This window comes from Pseudochaenichthys georgianus, chromosome 11 (genome assembly GCF_902827115.2).
Source record: "Pseudochaenichthys georgianus chromosome 11, fPseGeo1.2, whole genome shotgun sequence".
Lineage (NCBI taxonomy): Eukaryota > Metazoa > Chordata > Actinopteri > Perciformes > Channichthyidae > Pseudochaenichthys > Pseudochaenichthys georgianus.
The window spans coordinates 16,414,084-16,437,921 of NC_047513.1; the positions used below are offsets into that span (position 1 = coordinate 16,414,084).

A 23,838-nucleotide genomic window follows, 5' to 3' on the forward strand; every position below is an offset into this window, starting at 1 on the left:
ATGCGTACTGTGCTCAAAATGAATGAATAAATATTTTCCTTGTCTTGGTCAATAGTTCCAAATGCAAATGGGTAGTTTTTGGTCATGTCGAAACACAATGAAGCAGGTATTACATTTAGATTACAAAAGTGTTTTATTGTCTATCCAGCTTTGGTTAACAGCTCAAATTAAATATACAAAAGTTCCACCATTATTTGAATAATTCATTTAATATACAGACAACTGATTTTATACATGTGAATTACAGGTAAACAATATCCATCAAAGTTCTTTGCACATCTTCATGTCCTTTAATCTTTTTTCGGGCTATCACTTGGTGGTGCTGTTGTGTCTGGACTTGTCGGTGTACTTGCTGCTTTTTCTTCCTCAGCAGCAGAGACTCCTGCTGCAGCTTCACCCACAGAGTCTTTAGCTGTTTCAGCCTCCACCGCAGCATCAGACACCAGCTCCGCAGCAGCTTCCTCCACTGTAGCATCAGAAACCAGCTTCACAGCAGGATCAGAAACCAGCTTCACAGCAGGATCAGAAACCAGCTCCACGGCAGGATCAGAAACCAGCTCCACGGCAGGATCAGAAACCAGCTCCACCGCAGCATCAGAAACCAGCTTCACAGCAGGATCAGAAACCAGCTCCACGGCAGGATCAGAAACCAGCTCCACCGCAGGATCAGAAACCAGCTCCACGGCAGGATCAGAAACCAGCTCCACGGCAGGATCAGAAACCAGCTCCACCGCAGGATCAGAAACCAGCTCCACCGCAGCATCAGAAACCAGCTCCACCGCAGCATCAGAAACCAGCTTCACGGCAGGATCAGAAACCAGCTTCACGGCAGGATCAGAAACCAGCTTCACAGCAGGATCAGACACCAGCTCCACGACAGGATCAGAAACCAGCTCCACAGCAGGATCAGAAACCAGCTCCACCGCAGCATCAGAAACCAGCTTCACAGCAGGATCAGAAACCAGCTCCACGGCAGGATCAGAAAATAGATTCACAGCAGCCTCCTCGTCCTCAGCAGCATCAGCAGCTGCCTGTGCTTTTTGCGCTTTCAGCTGCTTCTGATAGATTGCTGATGGGTCCTCATATGGCACCACAGACAGAGGGACGCGAACTATGTCCATTCCATTAACCTGGAAGAAAACATAACGGTAAGAATTCTGATCTTTGGTAAAATAACCAGCTTGAAAGTTACATGAAGACATGCTTCTGATAGAAAAAAATGACAAAAATTTGGAAGTAAAAAAAGAGATTCTACAAACTGATTAAAATGTGTCTTTAGTGTGGTCTGTCTGATAATACAATGGTAAAAATCATGACTCACCGTAACTTCACACCAGTAGTCGCCCTCCTCCTTGACCGACTCAAATGGCAGACTCAATGCATGAGGAGGCACAAAAACTCCCAGCTGAGAAAAAGATGAATTCAATGAATAAACAGTTAGATTGTTCAAGAGAGGCACTTATGTAATATTAAAGAGGAAATGTAAAAAAAAAAAAGGAAAGAGATAAAGAAGGCCGTACCTTCTTTTTGAACTGCCTACAGACCACTTCTTTATTGACCTGGAATTCCTCCAAAGGCATTCTGTTAATGTTTAAATGGGATTTTTTAAGGATCTCTACTGTCTGTAAAGAAAAAAAACACGAGGAAGCCTTTGTTAAAAAAACAGCTGTGGTGGTCATTTGTGTCTTCAGCCAAAACAGAACAATGGTGAATCGTGGAAAAGCTTGTAGAAAACTCACCAACTGTCCAGAGCGGGTTTGAACTCTTTCCTCTGGCTTCCCCTCACGCAGGAGCTGTTAGTAAAGAAAGGTGACAATATTTAATAACTAAACATTGCTATGGACAGTAATATGTGGGAAATACACAGGATTAAAACAAAGTCCTCACTTTTATCTCCTCTTCAAACATGTGTTTGTTCTCCGGTGAAGGATACACTGCGAGGCCTTGGGGCAGCAGCTTATTTCTGCCAGCTGACTTTCTCACAAACACGGTGTCCCCTCGCACTCCGTGCTCTGCAAGAACAAACAGGTATTTTAATAATGCACAAGAAGTTCAGTGGTGCAAATATATTGTTTTACTTCCTGTGACAACTCAGGTTTGTTATCTGTGAGCAGTAATGGATTGTCCATGTACTCACACAAGTAATGTACTTAGTTGAGCTGCTTGTACTTGACAAGAGTATATTAATGTTATGCTACTTTAAAGTTCTACTCCACGACATTTTGGAAGTCAATATTGAACTTTGTACTAAATACAGATATTGGCATATCATTCTAGGTTAAGATATCCAGCAAAAGTATACAAAGTGATTCAAATGAGCAACACCTTTACGAGCTGTGATGGATACATTATTGCATCAATAATCCAATCAATCTATACGATTCTGATTCAAGGGGCTTTATTGTTTTTAAGTCACAGGCTCCTTCTACAATGCAACATAAATGATATAGGCCATTCTCTCACACACAGTGACGTCACGAGCTAACCACAATGCAACACGCGCCATATATATATATATAAATACTCCATTTTCCTGGAGGTGCAAATATCCTGGAGGTGCCAATATAAACAGCTAGCTAACGTAGCCAGGCAGAGCGCACTAGGTTTTTTTTCTGAATTAACGACCGAAGAAATCGCTGCATGTCTTCGGATTACATCTCTGGACTTGAGGGGTGTGCTTTAGGTCGTTACCAGCGTAAACTAGAGCTGTGTGGGTTGTCCGATTGCCCTTACAGACTGCCTGCAGATGTATGGAAAAACGACAGTGGCCTTCGTCGACTTTTGGCTGCTTCTACGTCTAATTTCTGGAAACACCAGGTGAATACCCCACTTGTCACAATAATGTTATCATGCCATTGCATATATGTGGTATTTTAGAGTTGACTAGATATTGATTAAGGCAATAAACTATGATATTCAGTACAGGAAGCTTAGCAACACCTAGACGGTGTACGGCTGCTTGCACCTCGCGTAAAACGGCGGATACCGGAAGTACGGTGTCACGCTCGGCCCAATACCCGTATGTGTGTGTGAAAGAATTACGTATGCCAGTACTTTTACTTTTGGTACAAGAATCATTTGATACCAATACTTGTAACTGTAATTTCACAATTGTAATGCAGGACTTGACATTTGAGTATTAAGGGTATTTGTTTCACCAGTGTCAGTGAGAGCAGTACTTACTGGGAACTGTGGCCGTCAGGATGAGCTCCATCTTCTGCTTCGGAGCCTGTTTGGTGTCTTCAACCAGTTTGTAGATTCTGTGTCTTCGAGGGTGAAGCCTGGGCGGACGGCCTTCTTTTGATAAGGGCACCTGCCACCATCTCTCCACGATCACTGTATTCTGTGGAAACACCACGAACAAATAGATAAGTCTGCTGTCATGTCCTGTAGCCTCCTACATTTGGATTTATGTTTTTGGGCGATGAGATTGGTAAATACTTTATTCATCCCAAATTACTTTGAAACAGGAACAGTGTTGTCAAGCATTACATTTAATTTAACTAGTTTTAAGTGGGTAAAGGCATATAAAAAAAATCTAGAAAAGTCTGTTAAACTCAGAGAATTACACTCCTTAACTGTAATGCAAGACAAAATAAACACTTGATATGATGATATTACGATATAAAATTAAAACCTCTAGATATATAGTCTCGTAACACAATATTGATATACAATTTGAGATATTGCCCAGCCCTAATTGTAATGATTTGTCATGGCTCTCCAGCAGAACAGTGGAGTGCGGACCTAGTTATTTTTATTTTTAACAAACCACATATTAGTGTATAAAGTGCTCGGACACTGACCTGAGCAGGGCTGAGGGAGAAGCTCCTGACAGCAGTCTGCTGGTGGAGCATCAGATCCTGAAGGGCACGGCGGCCTGAGCTCCACATGTTCACTGAACCAAGAAATCTACAAATCCCCTGAGATAAAGCACGAAAAATGGCAAATAAGTCTGCGTTTAAAAAACCTTTACTTTTAGGTTATTCTCCAGTCACAGGTCAGATAATCGCAGCATGCATGTTAGCTTGATTTGCTAAAGGCTAATTTGAGTTGGTTCTGTGCGTGTGACGTAAAAGGACCCCGCCAGCAGAAATAGTTGACCTGAAAAAGGCCTGATTTAAAAGCCCTTACAAAATATCAAAATTAATGTACCGAGTCGTTAAAGATGCAATCTTATTACAACTAACCTTTGGATTTACAGGCTTTACAGGCTTTTTAATACATTCTCTTTTTTTTGTACTGAAAATGTTTACATCTAAAAGGCAATTCATCCTTAAAAGTATCTAATAATTGCTTATCATAGTACTTTTTTTTTGTTGGATTGTATGGTCAAATTTGCCTAAAATTATATATCAGTTCATCATAGCAGTATATATACACACAGCTTTTCTTTTTGTGTGGCCCTGACGCTGCAGTTAAATGGTATGGGCTATAAACACTCAGCTACCATGGCACTTAATTGACCCTATCAAAAATAAATGCTATGCTATATGAAACAGAATGAAACAGCCTTTACTTGTTATACAGAGCAACTTAACACGAGTTGAAAGTATCCTATTTACAGCTTTCAGTATTTAAACCTCTCTCCTTTGATGCATTGGTGTAGAAGTGTACTCCACAATGTGTCAGTGACATCACTGTTACAGTTGGGTTCCATTTCCCCAAGTTTAAAGTGCAAAACACTTTACACCCTAGCAAGAACAAGACACACAATGATAAGATACTTAAATAGAACGGCAGCATTTATTCAAATCATCAGGAATATAGTTAAATTAATTAATTCACAACATATTACACTTTTATTTTCATAGATTACGACACAAATATTTTTTACAATACCACTTTAAGTGGTGCATTAAAGAAAAGTTATTCCACTGAGGAAAGACACCTGCAGAAAGCCAAATCTAGGTAAAGGATATTGTTTTACTAGCTGCCCATACTTTCAGTATCAAGTGCAAAAAGTGTAATGTGTATTTATGTCATTTATTTTTTAAGCTCTTTTTTTCTGTGCCTATTAAAGTTGCTGTAACAATTGAATTGGGATTAATAACATTATCTTATCCAATCAAACTGTTCAACTACAAAAACAAAAAAGATAAAAAATCTTTAGCAGCAGAAGCATAATAAAAAGTTGAAAAAGTTTCACTCAACCTAGTGTAAAATCTCTAGACATTTTAAGACATGAGCGAATAAATCGTTCAATCACACATCACCAACAATGGGTTCTTGGAAATCACTTGTCGCACCGTAGAAAGAATAGCGGCTGGGTACCAATCTGCCTCCTGAGATTACAATCTGACAGCAGGTCAGTACAGCGAAGCAGCATCCAAAGACGAACATGAGAGTCGTAGCGAGCCACACAATGGTGGTGATCACGAAGGCAAACAGGTAGGTTACCCTGTGGCAGTATGGAGCTGTTCCGGGTGTGTAGTTGGGAGGATAGATAGGATAAATCCAGATAGAACCTACAGGAAAACATTTGAATTTGATTAAGACGTAGAACTAAACAAAGAAACCAAACTTGAAAGGCCCTGAAAACTATTTTCTTTTTTTCTTCAGATTTTTACTGATGGTAACAAATCAAACAGTTATTTCCAAGTTTAGTACTTCCTTGCACCAATCAGGATCAGAAATACTTATTTATCCACTTACATAAAGTTCTATTTATCAATTTAGATTGTTTTGATGTGAGTTAGAATAGAATTGCAAAGTGTGCCATAAAACAAATACAGTATTATAAACCAACCAATGCCTATTTCTAGAAATCATAACTCAGTTACTAGAGCTAATCCTTGTTGTGAGCAGTTCAATGGAGGCATATCTTCTTTCTACAAAACTACACCCGCCAACAACTGAGAACAAGCCCCTATGATTATAGAAGAGTAGGATGAAATACAATACTCAACAATGTAATTGTATTTCAACAGCACCTGAGTAAATGCAGGCTACTCAGTTACTTTACATCATTGCATATTTTCATGTCCGGAGAGATAACATTTTGGTGACATTTTCTCCCACCTGCAATGAACCAGCCGAAACTGAAGAGGTACAGGAGGGTGATGCAGACGGAGCACATGGTGGGGACCCTGGCCCCCTCCCTGTTGGTCATGATGTATGTCATAGACAGAGAGAGGAGGGTGGTCGCTCCCAGCACTATCAGGTAGATGGGGAGGATCGGCTCTACTGGACATCGTTGTAGATGTGTAAGCCCTATGATGGTGTCCAGAAACATGTTAATATTAACACAGGATCATGAAAAATACTCTCCAAAAAATATATGGTTTGCTGTCAAAAAAGATTACATTGATCAAACCTACCCAAACCAATGGCTGCGATCATAAGCATCCACCAAATCATATTCGCCACAACTACAAGAAAGGAAGAGTGAGAGGGTAAGGAAGAGTAAAATAAAAATAATAAGGCAAACATAAATGTGAGAGGAAAGTTATCTTACCAAGTGATGCAATCGTTACAGCCCCTCGAGGCCTGATTTGGTCATCTGGAGACGGATTCATCTCTGCAGTAAAGAAAGTCTTGTCCAGTTTTTACAAAGACATAATTAGGAAGAGAAGCTGCAGCAAAAGTTTTTTATCGTACCTGTTCCGTTCTGAATGGAGACACTGGAAAGACTTATTTTCTTTCTTCTTATTCACTAAATGAGTGTAGCTAGAGTCTGAGTCGGACACTGCTTACAAAGCACCTTCCCTATTAACATCCTTTGCTGTTTTAGCCGGATGTTAAGACATATTATTTCAAGTCAACGCATTTCAACAACTGTTACGCAACACTCTCTGTGTTTAAATAGGAGGAAATTATGATAACATCTGACACAGATGATCTGCGTGCAACATTTTAAACCACAACTCAAGGGCTTATTTCATGAAGCAGAAAAGAACATTGGTGCACTTGCAGATACACAGACAGGAAAAGCTGTGTTATCAGCTCTCATCAGTGTGGTTGTTAATACACGTTGCACTTTTATCACAAATGTTGTCATTTATTTTTAAAGCAGTTGGGCGGTGGAACAGTTTCTAAATCTTATTTTAATGTGTAAAATGTGGGCCTTTAAAACGGTTGTAAAAATGATTAAATGTGATTGAAATGAGGTTTTTTTTAGGCATAAGCAAACCATGCAAAAACTATAAAGCCAAGATAAAAAATGGAGTGGAAAATATTGTCTTTTATATGGAATATGTCAGCAATGTTGATACCAAATGACACGACTGCTGATTTTAATCGACAAAATGTGTAAAAACAGCAATTATATCCACATGATCAGTTTTCACTGTAGTTTATTTTTGCACAAAACTTTGCGGTAACACCAGACTATAGACATATCATATATGTTGCCTCATGCTAGTAGTTACGGGAAATGTCGGAGCATCTTATTTCTCCGTGAAGAAATTCTATAATTGAAACTTGGTTTGTGATGAGCTGTGTAAAATACCGGTCTTTGGACCTCTCTCAGTTGGAAGTCAATGATCATTTGAATAGTAGGAGCAGCAGGGAAGTCCATGCATATGATTCCAAGGCGCTGCTTCTGGTCCGTCTTGGTGCTCAGGTAGTCGAACAGCTGTGCGTTGACGCGCAGAGCCACAGCGCGGGGGTACGCAAACACGCCAGTTCCACTGCTGTACGTAAGATAGATCTGGGCCAGGTTTCCTGCAGGAGCAGCCTCCAGGTGGTGATACACACTCTGCCATTTGTCCTCCACATGCAGGAGTGTGGGTACCTACAGGGAACGGCACAATTTAATCATTTAAAAGCATGAATATAAATTACTTTTGACAGGTGTTTGTTGTGGCCTTCTCTTTTTATTATTAAAATTATTTATTTATTTGTTACCTTTAATATATATTTATTTTGTATATGCATGCTTCTTAGTTAACATTAAGCTGTCTTTGGCTCTTTTCTGCTGTCACAAATGTACATTTCCCCTCTGTGGGACGGATAAAGGTATTCTGATTCTCTACTGATTCGCCTCAGTGTATACATGTTGAAAGGAGGATGTGATGGTTTACTTTAAACCCGAATAGCAAAGGAATACTGGATATATATAGCAACTATTTTCTCTCTTTCTGGGGTCTAGAGTTTTGATTTTGATTTGTGTGTTTGTTGATTTATATCGCAAAACTTACATTGAAATGTTTGAACAATATGTTTCCATACCTTCCAGTCATCAGCTATGTCCATGGAGCCATAGCGCACCCCCAGGTCTGGTCCAGGAAAGTCCTGCAGGACGATGAGTCTCCCCCGGGCCTCTCCCACGGTCGGCACGATCCGGCTGTGCCACAGCAGGTCCCAGTGAATGTAGCGGTGGATGTAGTCTACCACAGCGCCGTAGATGTCGTACGTCTCACTGCACTCCTCCTTCACACGCATCAGCACTGTCTCGCTGGGATACTCCCACAGGAAGTCAGCCACACCCTGCAGCACGTGGCCAAAGTGCCCCCGCTGGTAAGACACCCCGTGATGGAGTTTCAGTTTCCCGTTGATGTGACGGAGGCGGACGTCCAGGTAGCGGACGCCTGCACGGAGCTGGGAGGCCAGGCTCCAGGTCTGGCACTCAGCGTACACCCCTCCGTACAGGGCCATGGTGTTGTGGGTCCCGGGCAGGGTGACCTCAGACAGCGGCTGGTCATCCGGGATGCTGGCCATCCAGGACGGGTTGAGGAACTCCGGGTTGGGCGTGTCATCATAATCAGGTCTCTGAATGGCAGCGTGACTCAAACCGATGACTCTAAATACAAAACAGATTTTCATTTTTCTTGTTCTCAGAGAATGTCTAGGGTTGGCGACTTAGTGTTCATGATGTGGGTGCTTTCAAGCTCACCATTAATGAATATAATTCAATACGTGTGGTTATAATAGTTTGTGATGATAAACATTTGTATATGTTTTAAGATGGAAATGTAATTACTCGAGTAAAAAAAAAGAATTGTCTTCATAATTTTTTAAGATTGTGCATCAGTCTGAGGCATTCAAAGGTGTTGTTTTGCTTTTGTAAAGCTGAGTTGTTGTGTCTACTGCATAAAACATGCAGTGGGATGAACAAAGTTAAATTAAATGAAATTGGATTCGTACTAATGTGAATGAATATAATGGTATTTAGTATGTTAGATCAATGGCTTATCAATCTGAATTTTTGTTCAGTTTGCTCACCCCACCAGAATCATCAGCGTCCTTTGCATTTTCACTCGCCCTCCCCTGATGCCGCTCATCATCGACGGATCAGTTCTGAGGATCAGCAAATAAAAGACAAGAAAAACACATGTAACTGATGTAACCCCTAATTTAATATAATATGAATAGAAAATTAGCAAAAATGATTGCCAATAAAATATATACATTTAATTAGCCAGAGTAAACATCTGATCTTATTAATAAACAAAAAACGAATTTGTCTTTACTTTGGTCATACTGTGTCTGTTGACATCGACTGTATAAATCCTTCAATATATTTTTTAAAAGTATTTTTCCAAATATATGTTGAAAGAGTACTATGGTGTTGATGATGATCAGAACAAATATTGTTTAAACCTTTGCTCTTACTTTTTTGGGTGCTAGTGTCACTATAAAAATGGAACTTCTGTATATCTGTATCAGATATAGATGTCATTTAGTCTCTTGGATTGATGTCATAGCCTTGACCCCAGCACTCGTGATTACTGTATTTGTTAAAAAAAGAGACCAATTCCCAAAATGTACATATATCAGAGTTAGGCAGCATTATGGGAAAACAACTTTAGTTAAATCTTTAACTGTTCAATTAGTGAAAGATGGGAAAACAAAATTTCCCATGAGCTCTTAATCTTTCCTGGGAAAAATAAAAAATAAAACACGTTCCCTTTATGAAAGTATGTCAGCAGAAATATGAAAACAAACAGTGACAACAATTCCATGCCGGTCCGAGCTGGGCTCGACCTCAGTGTACCCCGTCAGGCTCTCACAATAGCAGGGCTTAAGCCTTTTTTCTCATCCTAGACTGAATAAAACCACCCCCTGCTGCCGCCTCAAACCTGCTGATGTGTTCGTGTGCTGCTCTGGTCCTCTCCGGTTCACACCGGATACCAGAAGGTGTTGGTACTCAGTCCGGTCCGGGCTACCTGAGGGGAGAGAGGGAAGAGAGGAGCCGAGGGGCTCCGAGGCAAAATGACAGAGACAGCGCGTGGAACTGTGATTTTATTGTGGGAAATACCGTAGTGGAGCAGCTGAGCTCTACGTTACAGAGCAGGGGTGGAGCAGAGGGGTGTGTTTGTGTGTGGGGGGTATTCATATGAACACGTCCTTCATTTGTGGTGGTTTAGAAACACATCAATTCATAAAAAATAAAAAAGTGGATCAAAAGTTTACAATGAGGATCTTTGTCTTCCATTTCATAGTTATTTTACAATACAATAAATAGAGTTTTTTTATCTGGTTAGTAATAATAATCAGTTAGTTTAATTAGTTTAGGTAAAAAAACATTAGGGGCTTTTCTAGGTGCATCAACTACAGCTGAATGCTTTCCCACAGCGTTTCTTATCAGCTATGGAAAATCCAAAAATAGGCCCAATATTGATGTGTGTAAATCAGTCTATGGTGTAAATACAAAGGTAAGAACTTCCATAGAGAGAACTTGTAGAATGGCTGAAAATTAACAGAAAAACCCAGTTCTGAGAATACAGGATGTAGGATTGGTATTGTATTCTGTGGCAGTGTTAATAGTGAGTCTTGAAGTTCAGATACAGATACAGTAGATTGGGTCATAAAGAATCTAAACACGTGTCCAAATATTCACAAAAGCATATAACCATCACTACAGAACAGATTTGCTCTGCTGTTGAAGGACCCAATATCTCCATATGGCCTGAATAACTTCTCATCATATCAGTGTGGGGGAACCTTCTGTGTGGCAATGCAGGAGGAGTCACCGACTCAAAGGAGACACGGGGAGAGCTGGAGCTTTGATGGCAAACACTGATGGGTTTATTTGGAGCTTCGGCCGGAGAATTCACAAAACAAGTCAAAGAGTCAGTGGTTCTGACTTCACTGTAGAGTTGCCACGTCAATTCTGAAGAACTCTACCCCAGACCCATGTATTTAGCTAGTTCAGACAGAATAATCAACATCGTGCATAATAAGATAGAATCATAACACCTCTATCAGCTGACGCCAACAGGCAGGAACAGGGAGACAAAAGACTGAGAGCACAGCAGCCAAGGTTACAGGTGCCTGTGCTCAGTCAGGACAGTATGAACTGATAAACTGGGTCAAAGTTATGGGCCTTGGAAAATATTTCCCCAAAAATCAGGGTTGCATATTTAACTGTAAAAAACTTAATTTGCACAAATGCAACATCATGTGACCCAATAACCCTTGAAAGGGCTGAAAGAATACTGTATTGACCTGTTGGCCAGGGTCAGCTCTCTGAATGCTGAGGTGCCAGAGGCCCTCAACAGCTAGTCAGAAGAGGAGTAGTGAGATTCAGCACATTGTTGGCACTGGCTCAGTCCATTTTATTGACATTTTCAAACTTTTCTGGGACTGTGGACATCTTTTTAAGGTATATGGTCTTGGTCTGAAGTAGTAAAAGTGTCACTGTTTGACCTATATTCTTCTATATAAAATTGGATAGTCACCTCACAAGCTGCCTAAGAATTTGTTTTCCTATTCTATTCCTTTGTCCTGTACTATGAGAGTGACATCATTAAGTGTGTGAAGGTCAGGGAAAGTGTGTGTGTGTGTGTGTGTGTGTGTGTGTGTGTGTGTGTGTGTGTGTGTGTGTGTGTGTGTGTGTGTGTGTGTGTGTGTGTGTGTGTGTGTGTGTGTGTGTGTGTGTGTGTGTGTGTGTGTGTGTGGGAATGTGGCACATGAAAAAGTCTGCGGATGTTTTCTTTTTGTGTCTCTTATCGCTCGAGGGAAGTCAAATATTACATTACTTGTCCTCGTTAAGTAATATTTGGTTAGCTGTCAGATTGTATACCAAGAGTGAATAGAAGATAACTTTTTTTTAATAATAAGTCCAGGTGAATGCGTTGAACTATTCCATTTTGACTTTAACCCTTTCTATAAATACAAAATATAAAGTATTTAGTGTTTTTTTAGGTGTGCTTAACTCTTATGTTGTGTTCGGGTCTCCCGTGACCCGTTTCAAGTTAAAATGATATAATAACTACGCTCTAGTTTTTTTTATCGGAACAAGGCTTCATGATATCCTCCACATCAGCTATATAAACACTACAAAACAGATTTTGACCATTTTTGCGAAGTTTGAAGGTTAGGGGGCCTTGGAGTGTGTGAAGTTGATCAGGAGACAGTCGTATTCAGGGTTCATACACTTTTTCACCAATGATTTTCAATGACTTCTCAATGACCTTTACCTAATTTTCCATGACCAAAAAAAAATTACCACTGAAAATGGTTTATTTGAACATGGAACAGGAAAATAAGGTTTGCATATGAAACATGTTGTGCCTATCTAAAACAAATCAAATAGTAGGCTTACTAGCTTCTACACGCTGAAGCAACTGTAGTCAGGGATGCAAACTCATCAGGTATGAAAAAGGGATCCGAGCCCCCGACCCCACAGAATATCGGCTTTAAAATGAGGAATAACAGAAGATTTTAGCAGTCAGAACAACTAAAGCAGCAGGTAATAACAGAAACGCCAAAGAGTCACATCTCATAGAAATATATAAAAGCATTTATTTTTAATTGTGTAGCAGTCAGTTTATAATTCTGGCAGCACAGTTGAGCATTTTGAAAATTTATTTTCATGCCTCTGTGCAAGGCTTCCCCTAAACGCACCAGGAGCGTCTGCGCTGCGTTACCCCCTAAACGCACCAGGAGCGTCTGCGCTGCGTTACGGACGCGCCGCGGCATTCGCAAAGATCGCGGCCACTCTAGTCAATGGGTGCTATTCCACCAGTGCGTCCCAGAAGCTCCTCGCCGCAAGGAATTTCTAAAATATAGGATGAATCCTATTTTTGACGCAGCGCAGGCAGGAAGTGATGAAAATCACCTTGTTGTCTGCTTTGCTGGTTGAGGGGGTGCACCCAAAACCGGCTCCTTCTCCTCCCCCCCACCACCGTCTTTCAAGTAGGAGAATACATGCCAGCGTTCTCCTCCGGTTTACAGGCCGGATATATATACAATAATTATTGTATATATATAATAATAATTATGATGATGAATGCATATTTTTTTACCACTAAAATACAGCAACACATCTTTGATTCATGTCGTTTATAACTGGATTATTACAATTATTATTAACTGTGTCTGTAGTCTACAACACAACAACATAGGAAATAACAACAATAAACACGATTTAAACAGACACAAACAAACCATTTAACTACGTAGCCTACTACTTGTAGAAGTACAAATGTCCAGGAAATATTCCAAAATCAACAACAACTGCGAGGCTGCACACACGACGCTCCGCTTCCGCAACGTTTTGAAACGCGCCTGGTGTGTTAGGTCGCAGGAGGAGGTCGCAGCGTGGCGCAGCCGCAAAGTAGTGCAGCGCAGACGCTCCTGGTGCGTTTAGGGGGGTCTTTCTATCTGTATAGCCACTGGTGTAACTAAGTTCATAAACTCAACAAGTAATATACGGGGGTACAGTTTTGAGATACTTGTACTTTATTAAGTATTTCAATGTTTTGCTACTTTGTACTTCTACTCCATTACAGTTCAGAGGTACATGGTGTACTTCTACTCACTACAGTTCAGCGGTACATGGTGTACTTCTACTACTCTACAGTTCAGAGGTACATGGTGTACTTCTACTACTCAGTTCAGAGGTACATGTGTACTTCGACTCCACTACAGTTCAGAGGTACATGGTGTACTTCGACTCCACTACAGTTCAGAGGTACATGGTGTACTTCTACTCCACTACAGTTCAGAGGTACATGGTGTACTTCTACTCACTACAGTTCAGCGGTACATGGTGTACTTCTACTACTCTACAGTTCAGAGGTACATGGTGTACTTCTACTACTCTACAGTTCAGAGGTACATGGTGTACTTCGACTCCACTACAGTTCAGAGGTACATGGTGTACTTCGACTCCACTACAGTTCAGAGGTACATGGTGTACTTCTACTCCACTACAGTTCAGAGGTACATGGTGTACTTCTACTCACTACAGTTCAGAGGTACATGGTGTACTTCGAGTCCACTACAGTTCAGAGGTACATGGTGTACTTCGACTCCACTACAGTTCAGAGGTACATGGTGTACTTCTACTCACTACAGTTCAGCGGTACATGGTGTACTTCTACTACTCTACAGTTCAGAGGTACATGGTGTACTTCTACTACTCTACAGTTCAGAGGTACATGGTGTACTTCGACTCCACTACAGTTCAGAGGTACATGGTGTACTTCGACTCCACTACAGTTCAGAGGTACATGGTGTACTTCTACTCCACTACAGTTCAGAGGTACATGGTGTACTTCTACTCACTACAGTTCAGAGGTACATGGTGTACTTCTACTCCACTACAGTTCACAGGTACATGGTGTACTTCTACTCACTACAGTTCAGAGGTACACGGTGTACTTCAACTCCACTACAGTTCAGAGGTACATGGTGTACTTCGACTCCACTACAGTTCAGAGGTACATGGTGTACTTCTACTCACTACAGTTCAGCGGTACATGGTGTACTTCTACTACTCTACAGTTCAGAGGTACATGGTGTACTTCTACTACTCTACAGTTCAGAGGTACATGGTGTACTTCGACTCCACTACAGTTCAGAGGTACATGGTGTACTTCTACTCCACTACAGTTCAGAGGTACATGGTGTACTTCTACTCACTACAGTTCAGAGGTACATGGTGTACTTCTACTCCACTACAGTTCAGAGGTACATGGTGTACTTCGACTCCACTACAGATCAGAGGTACATGGTGTACTTCTACTCACTACAGTTCAGCGGTACATGGTGTACTTCTACTACTCTACAGTTCAGAGGTACATGGTGTACTTCTACTACTCTACAGTTCAGAGGTACATGGTGTACTTCGACTCCACTACAGTTCAGAGGTACATGGTGTACTTCGACTCCACCACAGTTCAGAGGTACATGGTGTACTTCTACTCCACTACAGTTCAGAGGTACATGGTGTACTTCTACTCACTACAGTTCAGAGGTACATGGTGTACTTCTACTCCACTACAGTTCAGAGGTACATGGTGTACTTCTACTCACTACAGTTCAGAGGTACATGGTGTACTTCGACTCCACTACAGTTCAGAGGTACATGGTGTACTTCGACTCCACTACAGTTCAGAGGTACATGGTGTACTTCTACTCACTACAGTTAAGCGGTACATGGTGTACTTCTACTACTCTACAGTTCAGAGGTACATGGTGTACTTCTACTACTCTACAGTTCAGAGGTACATGGTGTACTTCGACTCCACTACAGTTCAGAGGTACATGGTGTACTTCGACTCCACTACAGTTCAGAGGTACATGGTGTACTTCTACTCCACTACAGTTCAGAGGTACATGGTGTACTTCTACTCACTACAGTTCAGAGGTACATGGTGTACTTCTACTCCACTACAGTTCAGAGGTACATGTGTACTTCTACTCACTACAGTTCAGAGGTACATGGTGTACTTCGACTCCACTACAGTTCAGAGGTACATGGTGTACCTCGACTCCACTACAGATCAGAGGTACATGGTGTACTTCTACTCACTACAGTTCAGCGGTACATGGTGTACTTCTACTACTCTACAGTTCAGAGGTACATGGTGTACTTCTACTACTCTACAGTTCAGAGGTACATGGTGTACTTCGACTCCACTACAGTTCAGAGGTACATGGTGTACTTCGACTCCACTACAGTTCAGAGGTACATGGTGTACTTCGACTCCACTACAGTTCAGAGGTACATGGTGTACTTCTACTCACTACAGTTCAGAGGTACATGGTGTACTTCTACTCCACTACAGTTCAGAGGTACATGGTGTACTTCTACTCACTACAGTTCAGAGGTACATGGTGTACTTCAACTCAACTACAGTTCAGAGGTACATGGTGTACTTCGACTCCACTACAGTTCAGAGGTACATGGTGTACTTCTACTCACTACAGTTCAGCGGTACATGGTGTACTTCTACTACTCTACAGTTCAGAGGTACATGGTGTACTTCTACTACTCTACAGTTCAGAGGTACATGGTGTACTTCGACTCCACTACAGTTCAGAGGTACATGGTGTACTTCTACTTCACTACAGTTCAGAGGTACATGGTGTACTTCTACTCACTACAGTTCAGAGGTACATGGTGTACTTCTACTCCACTACAGTTCAGAGGTACATGGTGTACTTCTACTCACTACAGTTCAGAGGTACATGGTGTACTTCGACTCCACTACAGTTCAGAGTGTTACAAGCCAACACACTCTCACTCCCTAAGCGTCCAATAGCGACGTTTGGTCAGTGTCCGTGGCGTCCAATTGTGACGCTCCTAGGCTCCTTCAGCTTCATAAAGGGAGCAAATAGCTTTCAACTGATTGCAATGTATTCCCATCTGCGTCGGGATTTGACGCTCATGGAAGCACGGCATTCGTTTGTGTCGGCTGCCCTTAAAGGTAATGTGAGCGTCCATTCCCAGGAGTAAAGGATGGCAGAAGACACTACACTACCCAGAATCCCCAGCTATCGTTTGGACTACACCATGTGCTCTGTTTGACAAACCCCGTGATAGTCCTCAAGCTCTGTGATTGGAGGGTTAAGCCGATTCTCGAACAGCACTTGAAATGGGATGGAACCACGGCAGACTGTCCAAAACTGGATTTGAACGGGTCCACCGCGTCCCCCCTCCCCAGAACTACACATGCTGGCTATTCTGTTTCGCAACATGTTCTCTATGGCACGTCTCTACTGGGTGTTGTAGTTTTAAAAGACGTTTTCGTATTTCCCATAATAAGAAGTTGCCAGTATTACACTGTGTACATCCCTGGAGGTTTAGGGGACAGGAAACACTCACATTTAAAACATATAATTAATAAATGGGTGAAAATTGCTTGTGCCCATTATGGGCAGTATTAATATATATACCCACATGCCAGCTAAGGTCAGAAGAGCTTTATTTAACAGCTGGTCTTATGTTTGTGACCCCTGTGATAACATTACATTACATTAATTGATAAGCCTGAAACATGCACTTGTCAAGGTTCAGAGGCACATTTTGCAAATATGGCAGTAGCCATCGATCAGCTTAAGATAAGATATACTTTATTGATCCCAAGTTGGAACATTTGCGTTACATCAGCATGTGTAACAGTTAAATATGCAGTTGTGTTTATTTGAAAATCATTTAGTATAATCACACAAATTCTGTGTTTTATATTCAACAATTCTGTGTTCTTTATTTATTGATTGTTCAATACCTGACCATGCCGGAGATGAAATATCTACATACATCTTATAAGAGTATAATACATTATGTATAATATCAGTTAAAATAAGTGCTTCAACATAGTTAACATTGCTGGAGGTATGCACAAATATTGATAGATGTCTTGTAATGCACTATTGAGGAACCTGCAACCCAAGTTTTTCATTCAGTGCAGAACTACACCACAGTTGTGTAGGCCTATATGATATGTCAATAAACCTTAGAAAATCATGAAATCTTGAAAGGGATGTGCAAAATAGTCATTACATACAGTCTTTAATTAACTATTAGTAGAGAATAACGAGTAATGAATATACTTTATAGGGATAAAGTATATCCGGGTGCGCTGCCAGAAGGGTGGCAGTGAAAGCGGAGGGTCTCGACGGACCAGACCCGGGCGGCAGAAGCTGGCTTTGGGGACGTGGAACGTCACCTCTCTAGGGGGGAAGGAGCCGGAGCTTGTGCGGGAGGTGGAGCGGTACCAGTTGGATCTGGTTGGGCTCACCTCTACGCACAGCGTCGGCTCTGGAACCTTACTTCTGGATAGGGGTTGGACTCTATTCTTCTCCGGAGTTGCTCAAGGTGTGAGGCGCCGGGCGGGTGTGGGGATACTCACAAGTCCCCGGTTAGGTGCTTCGTTGTTGGAGTTTACCCCAGTGGACGAGAGGGTCGCCTCCCTACGCCTGCGGGTTATGGGGGGGAAAACTCTGACTGTTGTGTGTGCTTATGCACCCAACAGCAGTTCAGAGTATACGGCCTTCTTGGAGACCCTGGAAAGAGTCCTGTATGGGGCTCCTGAAGGGGACTCTTTAATCTTGCTGGGAGACTTCAACGCACATGTGGGCAATGATGGAGACACTTGGAGGGGCGTGATTGGGAGGAACGGCCCCCCTGATCTGAACCGGAGTGGTGGTTTGTTACTGGACTTCTGTGCTAGTCATGGATTGGCCATAACAAACACCATGTTCGAGCATAAGGATGCTCATAAGTGTACGTGGTACCAGAGCACCCTAGGCAGAAGGTCCATGATCAATTTCGTTATCGTATCATCGGACCTGAGGCCGTATGTTTTGGACACTCGGGTAAAGAGAGGGGCGGAGTTGTCAACTGATCACCATCTGGTGGTGAGTTGGGTCGAGTGGCGGGGGAAGCCTCTGGATAGACCTGGTAAGCCCAAACGTGTAGTTCGGGTGAACTGGGAACGTCTGGAGGAGGCCCAAGTTCAGGAGGCCTTCAACTCACACCTCCGGCGGAGCTTTTCGGGCATTCCTGTGGAGGTTGGGGACATTGAACCAGAGTGGTCGGTGTTCAAAGCCTCTATTGCCGAAGCCGCGGTGGGGAGCTGTGGTCTCAAGGTCCTAGGTGCCTCAAGGGGCGGTAACCCTCGAACCTCCTGGTGGACACCGGTGGTCAGGGAAGCCGTCCGACTGAAGAAGGAGGCCTTCGGGGATTTGTTATCCCAGGGGACTCCCGAGGCAGTTGCAAGGTACCGACAGGCCCGAAGGGCAGCAGCCTCATCCGTGGCCGAGGCAAAGCAGCGGGTGTGGGAGAAGTTCGGAGAAGACATGGAGAAGGACTTTCGGGCGGCACCAAAGTTGTTCTGGAAAACTGTCCGACACCTCAGGAGGGGGAAGCAGGGGACCATCCAAGCTGTGTACAGTAAGGATGGGACGTTGTTGACCTCAACTGATGGAGTGTTGGGGCGTTGGAAGGAACACTTTGAGGAACTCCTGAACCCGACAACTCCGCCCTCTATGTTAGAGGCAGAGCTGGAGTATGACGGGGGATCAACACCAATCTCCCGGGGGGAGGTCACTGAGGTCGTCAAACAACTCCACAGTGGCAAAGCCCCGGGGGTGGATGAAATCCGCCCGGAAATGCTGAAGGCTCTGGGTTTTGAGCGACTGTCATGGTTGACACGTCTCATCAACGTTGCGTGGAAGTCGGAAACGGTACCGAAGGAGTGGCAGACCGGGGTGGTGGTTCCCCTTTTTAAAAAAGGGGATCAGAGGGTGTGTGCCAATTACAGAGGTATCACACTACTCAGCCTCCCCGGGAAAGTTTACTCCAAGGTACTCGAAAGGAGGGTCAGGCCGATTGTCGAACCTCAGATTGAGGAGGAACAATGCGGATTCCGTCCTGGTCGTGGAACGACGGATCAGCTTTTTACTCTCGCAAGGATCCTGGAGGGGGCCTGGGAGTACGCTTATCCGGTCTACATGTGTTTTGTAGACTTGGAGAAGGCGTATGACCGGGTTCCCAGGGAGTTACTGTGGGAGGTGCTGCGGGAGTATGGGGTGAGGGGGTCTCTACTCAGGGCCATCCAATCTCTGTACTCCCAAAGCGAGAGCTGTGTCCGGGTCCTCGGCAGTAAGTCGGACCCATTTCCGGTGAGGGTTGGCCTCCGCCAGGGCTGCGCTTTGTCACCAATCCTGTTTGTAATATACATAGATCGGATTTCGAGGCGTAGTCATGGGGGAGGGGGTCTGCAGTTCGGTGGACTAAGGATTGCACCACTGCTTTTTGCAGATGATGTGGTTCTGATGGCTTCATCGGTCTGCGACCTTCAGCACTCACTGGATCGGTTCGCAACCGAGTGTGAAGCGGCTGGGATGAGGATCAGCACCTCCAAATCTGAGGCCATGGTTCTCAGCAGGAAACCGATGGACTGTCCACTCCAAGTAGGGAATGAGTCCTTACCCCAAGTGAAGGAGTTCAAGTATCTCGGGGTCTTGTTCTCGAGTGAGGGAACAATGGAGCGTGAGATGGGCCGGAGAATCGGAGCAGCGGGAGCGGTACTGCAGTCGCTTTACCGCACCGTTGTGACGAAAAGGGAGCTGAGCCAGAAGGCAAAGCTCTCTGTCTACCGGGCCATTTTCGTTCCTACCCTCACCTATGGTCATGAAGGATGGGTCATGACCGAAAGAACGAGATCGCGGATACAAGCGGCCGAGATGGGTTTCCTCCGCCGGGTGGCTGGTGTCTCCCTTAGAGATAAGGTGAGAAGTTCGGTCATCAGGGAGGGACTCTGAGTTGAGCCGCTCCTCCTTCGCGTCGAAAGAAGCCAGTTGAGGTGGTTCGGGCACCTAGTTAGGATGCCACCTGGGCGCCTCCCTAGGGAGGTGTTCCAGGCACGTCCAGCTGGGAAGAGACCAAGGGGTAGACCTAGGACTAGGTGGAGGGATTATATCTCTTCGCTGGCCTGGGAGCGCCTTGGGATCCCCCAGTCAGAGCTGGTTGATGTCGCCAGGGAAAAGAAAGTTTGGGGCTCTCTGCTGGAACTGCTACCCCCGCGACCCGACCACGGATAAGCGGGAGAAGATGGATGGAGATGGATGGGATCGTATTAATATCTAATAATAAAAATAATTAAATTCAATAACATGCTTTAACCACCAGGTGTCCCTTTATATCAGCTGTGCACCTTTATGGTGTAAATACAGCCTATCTACCAATTGGATCAAATATAAAAGTGAGCCGAATTAGTGTTGATACTGCAAGGAGACGTATTGTGTGAAAAGAAATGTAAGATGTTGTTTAATGGCTGATATATTTATGATCCACGTCACGTTTTCAGTTCCTCATGTTTGTCTTCTCATCAGGGCTCTAAAAATACAGAACTACGACCAGATATGTAATATTTAATGCAGCCGAACCGTGTATTACAATGCCGTTATGTGATGACTTTCAAAGAGAAAAGCAAGCACACTCGGAATAAAGTATTATTATTATTTTTTTTAAATGTTTTCGGTCTGTTTCCGGTATTTGTTAATGACGATGTGCTGTGAGATGTGAGACTGGAATTGCACAGGGGGAAAATAACGTAGGCTATCTTTAGATGCGGATTTTGTTAAACTAATATGTTTAGGCTGTGGACCAACACTATACATTGACGGGGAAGGGGGTAGCAATAAAGATAACACCATTAAACAGTTACACAACATAACAGAAATAATATCGATAGCAGCGCCCCTAGCAACCACCTTGGTAACAATGAAAACGTCGCGATTTCCTGAAGTAATCTTCGTAATAACTAGCAAACTAAAGATCATGTACATCCACTGCACAAATAATCTGAAATAACAACTCATATTTCTCGCATCAAATGACATCAAAACGCATTTTAATGGCCAAACTAACTTTAAAATAGGCATTTTCCACGAGAATAAAACGAATTTCGGCCATGTTTTCTTTTTCTGCAGGGAGAAATTTGAAGATCATGTGACAGACGCCAGCCATGGAATGAATGGTGAAAAAAACGGGGTTTGTCAAACAGAGCACATGGTGTAGGCCAAACGATAGCTGGGGATTCTGGGTAGTGTAGTGTCTTCTGCCATCCTTTACTCAGAAAAAATATTTGTTTCTCCGAATCGAAGGGGAAAAATACAAAAGCATTGCACACAATTTAAACCAATCAATGTTGTGTAATTAACAAGGATAATCTGGTGTTTTTTAGTCGATGAGTAGTGCAGATATCACTGTAAAATCAATCGACAGTAAGAGGAATACTTACTTCCGGGTGTACAATTCTCCGTTATCCAATGGGAATGGACGCTCACATTGCCTTTAAGGGCAGCCGGCATAAACGAATGCCGTGCTTCCATGAGCGTCAAATCCCGACGCAGATGGGAATACATTGCAATCAGTTGAAAGCTATTTGCGTCCCTTTATGACGCTGAAGGAGCCTAGGAGCGTCACAATTGGACGCCACAGACACTGACCAAACGTCGCTATTGGACGCTTAGGGAGTGAGAGTGTGTTGTACAAGCTGGCTCTGCTTGTAACATAAGGACAACAGTTCCACACCGGAGTTGCCCAAAACAATCATTTATTTTATGCAACACAGTGGTTACAAACAACAATAAAACAGAACAAAGGAGCGGTGTCCTGCTGCACCGAGCAAGGCAGCTGAGAGAGAGCGAGAGCCTGTTCTGCAGCCCTCTTATATCCTGTAATCAGCACCACAGGTGGGTCCCATCACTGCTGATTACAAGGAAACACACAGGTTACAGCAGCCACCACTGGTGGACAACCACAGGGTTGTCACACACCCCCCTATAAAAGAAGTGTCCCCAAGACACTGAAACATCCAAACAAATAACCGAGCTTATACTTACAGCTACTACATGAAACATACATTTATTTAATTTTTCCTTACAAAATAGTTTATGTTTAAGTTAAGCTCCAGGATAATTCGGGGAAACAAAGATTTTTTGAGATTGCTTCAAATGAACCACCAAAAGATCTCCATCTACTCGCTGGTAGGAGAATATATAAAGATCTTAAAGTCCGTTACGAGAGTCAACTTCCATTTGTGGCATGTACTGAATGTCTGCTGAGGAATGGGAGCTTCCAAACCCGAGCGAACATGCAGGGCAGCTCAGACGAAGTATTTGAAGCTGTAGGTGGCGTCGCAGGAAAACCTCGAGCCCTTTCAGCGACAACACAGGTCCTGGCGGTGAGGCCTCTTCATGTTAATGTGCCGCAGCTTCTTCTCACAGTTGCAGGTAGTCTGAGAGCAGTCCTTGCAGAGGATGGGCTCCACCCTGTAGGGGTTAAACCCAACCTGACACTTGCGGCAGAGCTGCTTGTAGTACACCTTACTGGTTCCAGGGATGCACCAAACATACGCACTCTCCCATCAGATGTTGCATTTCTTGCAGTGGAAAAAGCCATACCTCTGCTCCAGGAACTGAAAGCTGGACCCCTTTGTAGACCTGTGGGAAGTTGTCTTGAAGTCCTTCCTGGTGTCCTCTTCGCCACTGTCACCCTTCTCACATTCATGCCCTGACTCAACGTGATCCACGGATTCGTCGGCTTCTCCTTCACCCGCATAGCTGAGTTTCTTCCTGGAGATTCTGCGGTCAAACACGGTTTTATCCACTTTGACATTCACCTGCACGCCGCACTCTTTGGTCATGACTTTCCTCAGTGGGACTGGTGAACTGGCGTGAACCTGGGACAAAAGCTCCTGCAAAGTTGGATCCTCCTGCTGCTTCTTTGCCAATTCACTACGAGAGACAGACAATGGAACAACAGGTTGCGCCAAAACAATATTCTCAGAAATGACTTTTTTATCTTGTGCTTTATAGGTCTGGGCTCGTGTTACTGCACAAGCTGGAACTACATTTGTCAGCTTCTTCTCAGGGTCAGCAAGCTCGCCCCTCACTAGGTTAGAGGACACCACTGGTGAAAGAGGCACATCAGGCCACACTCTGCCGCCAGCCAAGTCATTTCCGAGGATGACTGCCACTCCCGGAACAGGCAAAGATGGCCGGACTCCCATGGCAACCTCACTAGGGCTGCACGATTTTGGGAAAAAATCGAATTGCGATTTTTCTGACAAATATTGCGATATTTATTTTTAAGCGACCCAATGGAAGTTTATTGTAAAATGCGGCCATAACTCCGGCTAGGAAGGTCGT

General features: G+C 43.4%; 3 protein-coding genes and 1 pseudogene across 4 annotated transcripts; all 4 read right to left on the reverse strand.

Moving 5' to 3' along the window:
- Positions 1-105: 105 nt before the first annotated feature.
- Positions 106-3,976, reverse strand: mrpl9 (mitochondrial ribosomal protein L9). Its single transcript, XM_034094439.2, has 7 exons — positions 3,807-3,976; positions 3,184-3,343; positions 1,888-2,012; positions 1,740-1,793; positions 1,521-1,622; positions 1,322-1,405; positions 106-1,130 (listed from the first exon to the last, which is right to left on the reverse strand). Exons 1-7 carry the CDS (start codon positions 3,891-3,893, stop codon positions 291-293), a joined length of 1,452 nt encoding a protein of 483 aa, XP_033950330.1. The 5' UTR covers positions 3,894-3,976; the 3' UTR covers positions 106-290.
- Positions 3,977-4,727: 751 nt separating this feature from the next.
- LOC117455362 (transmembrane protein 272-like) lies at positions 4,728-6,713 on the reverse strand. Its single transcript, XM_034094843.1, has 5 exons — positions 6,601-6,713; positions 6,458-6,520; positions 6,321-6,371; positions 6,022-6,213; positions 4,728-5,468 (listed from the first exon to the last, which is right to left on the reverse strand). The coding sequence occupies exons 2-5, from the start codon at positions 6,516-6,518 to the stop codon at positions 5,206-5,208; spliced, it is 567 nt and encodes a 188-aa protein (XP_033950734.1). The 5' UTR covers positions 6,519-6,520; positions 6,601-6,713; the 3' UTR covers positions 4,728-5,205.
- A 349-nt stretch (positions 6,714-7,062) lies between these two features.
- On the reverse strand, positions 7,063-10,267 carry LOC117455353 (1-phosphatidylinositol phosphodiesterase). Of its 2 annotated transcripts, none has more exons than XM_034094833.2 (4): positions 9,556-10,014; positions 9,166-9,240; positions 8,173-8,743; positions 7,063-7,735 (listed from the first exon to the last, which is right to left on the reverse strand). In XM_034094833.2, exons 2-4 carry the CDS (start codon positions 9,225-9,227, stop codon positions 7,367-7,369), a joined length of 1,002 nt encoding a protein of 333 aa, XP_033950724.1. In that variant the 5' UTR covers positions 9,228-9,240; positions 9,556-10,014; the 3' UTR covers positions 7,063-7,366. The 2 variants fall into 2 exon arrangements, with proteins under 2 accessions (XP_033950724.1, XP_033950723.1); XM_034094832.2 differs by lacking the exon at positions 9,556-10,014 and adding an exon at positions 10,023-10,267 and having other exon boundaries at positions 7,065-7,735.
- Positions 10,268-22,758: 12,491 nt separating this feature from the next.
- LOC139434808 (zygote arrest protein 2.L-like) lies at positions 22,759-23,617 on the reverse strand (annotated as a pseudogene).
- Between the last annotated feature and the right edge of the window lie 221 nt (positions 23,618-23,838).

What these genes read in the sequence shown, in the direction of transcription:
- mrpl9 (XM_034094439.2), bottom strand. Translation starts at nt 3,893, where the DNA reads ATGTGGAGCTCAGGCCGCCGTGCCCTTCAGGATCTGATGCTCCACCAG. An exon ending in GTAGGCAGTTCAAAAAGAAG is followed by an intron (nt 1,406 to 1,520) that starts GTACGGCCTTCT and finishes TCTTTTTCTCAG; the next exon opens with CTGGGAGTTTTTGTGCCTCC. An exon ending in ACTACTGGTGTGAAGTTACG is followed by an intron (nt 1,131 to 1,321) that starts GTGAGTCATGAT and finishes GTTTTCTTCCAG; the next exon opens with GTTAATGGAATGGACATAGT.
- LOC117455362 (XM_034094843.1), bottom strand. Translation starts at nt 6,518, where the DNA reads ATGAATCCGTCTCCAGATGACCAAATCAGGCCTCGAGGGGCTGTAACG. An exon ending in TGTAACGATTGCATCACTTG is followed by an intron (nt 6,372 to 6,457) that starts GTAAGATAACTT and finishes CCTTTCTTGTAG; the next exon opens with TTGTGGCGAATATGATTTGG. An exon ending in TTTCGGCTGGTTCATTGCAG is followed by an intron (nt 5,469 to 6,021) that starts GTGGGAGAAAAT and finishes GTTTTCCTGTAG; the next exon opens with GTTCTATCTGGATTTATCCT.
- LOC117455353 (XM_034094833.2), bottom strand. Translation starts at nt 9,227, where the DNA reads ATGATGAGCGGCATCAGGGGAGGGCGAGTGAAAATGCAAAGGACGCTG. An exon ending in ACGCTGATGATTCTGGTGGG is followed by an intron (nt 8,744 to 9,165) that starts GTGAGCAAACTG and finishes TTTTGTATTTAG; the next exon opens with AGTCATCGGTTTGAGTCACG. An exon ending in ACATAGCTGATGACTGGAAG is followed by an intron (nt 7,736 to 8,172) that starts GTATGGAAACAT and finishes CGTTCCCTGTAG; the next exon opens with GTACCCACACTCCTGCATGT.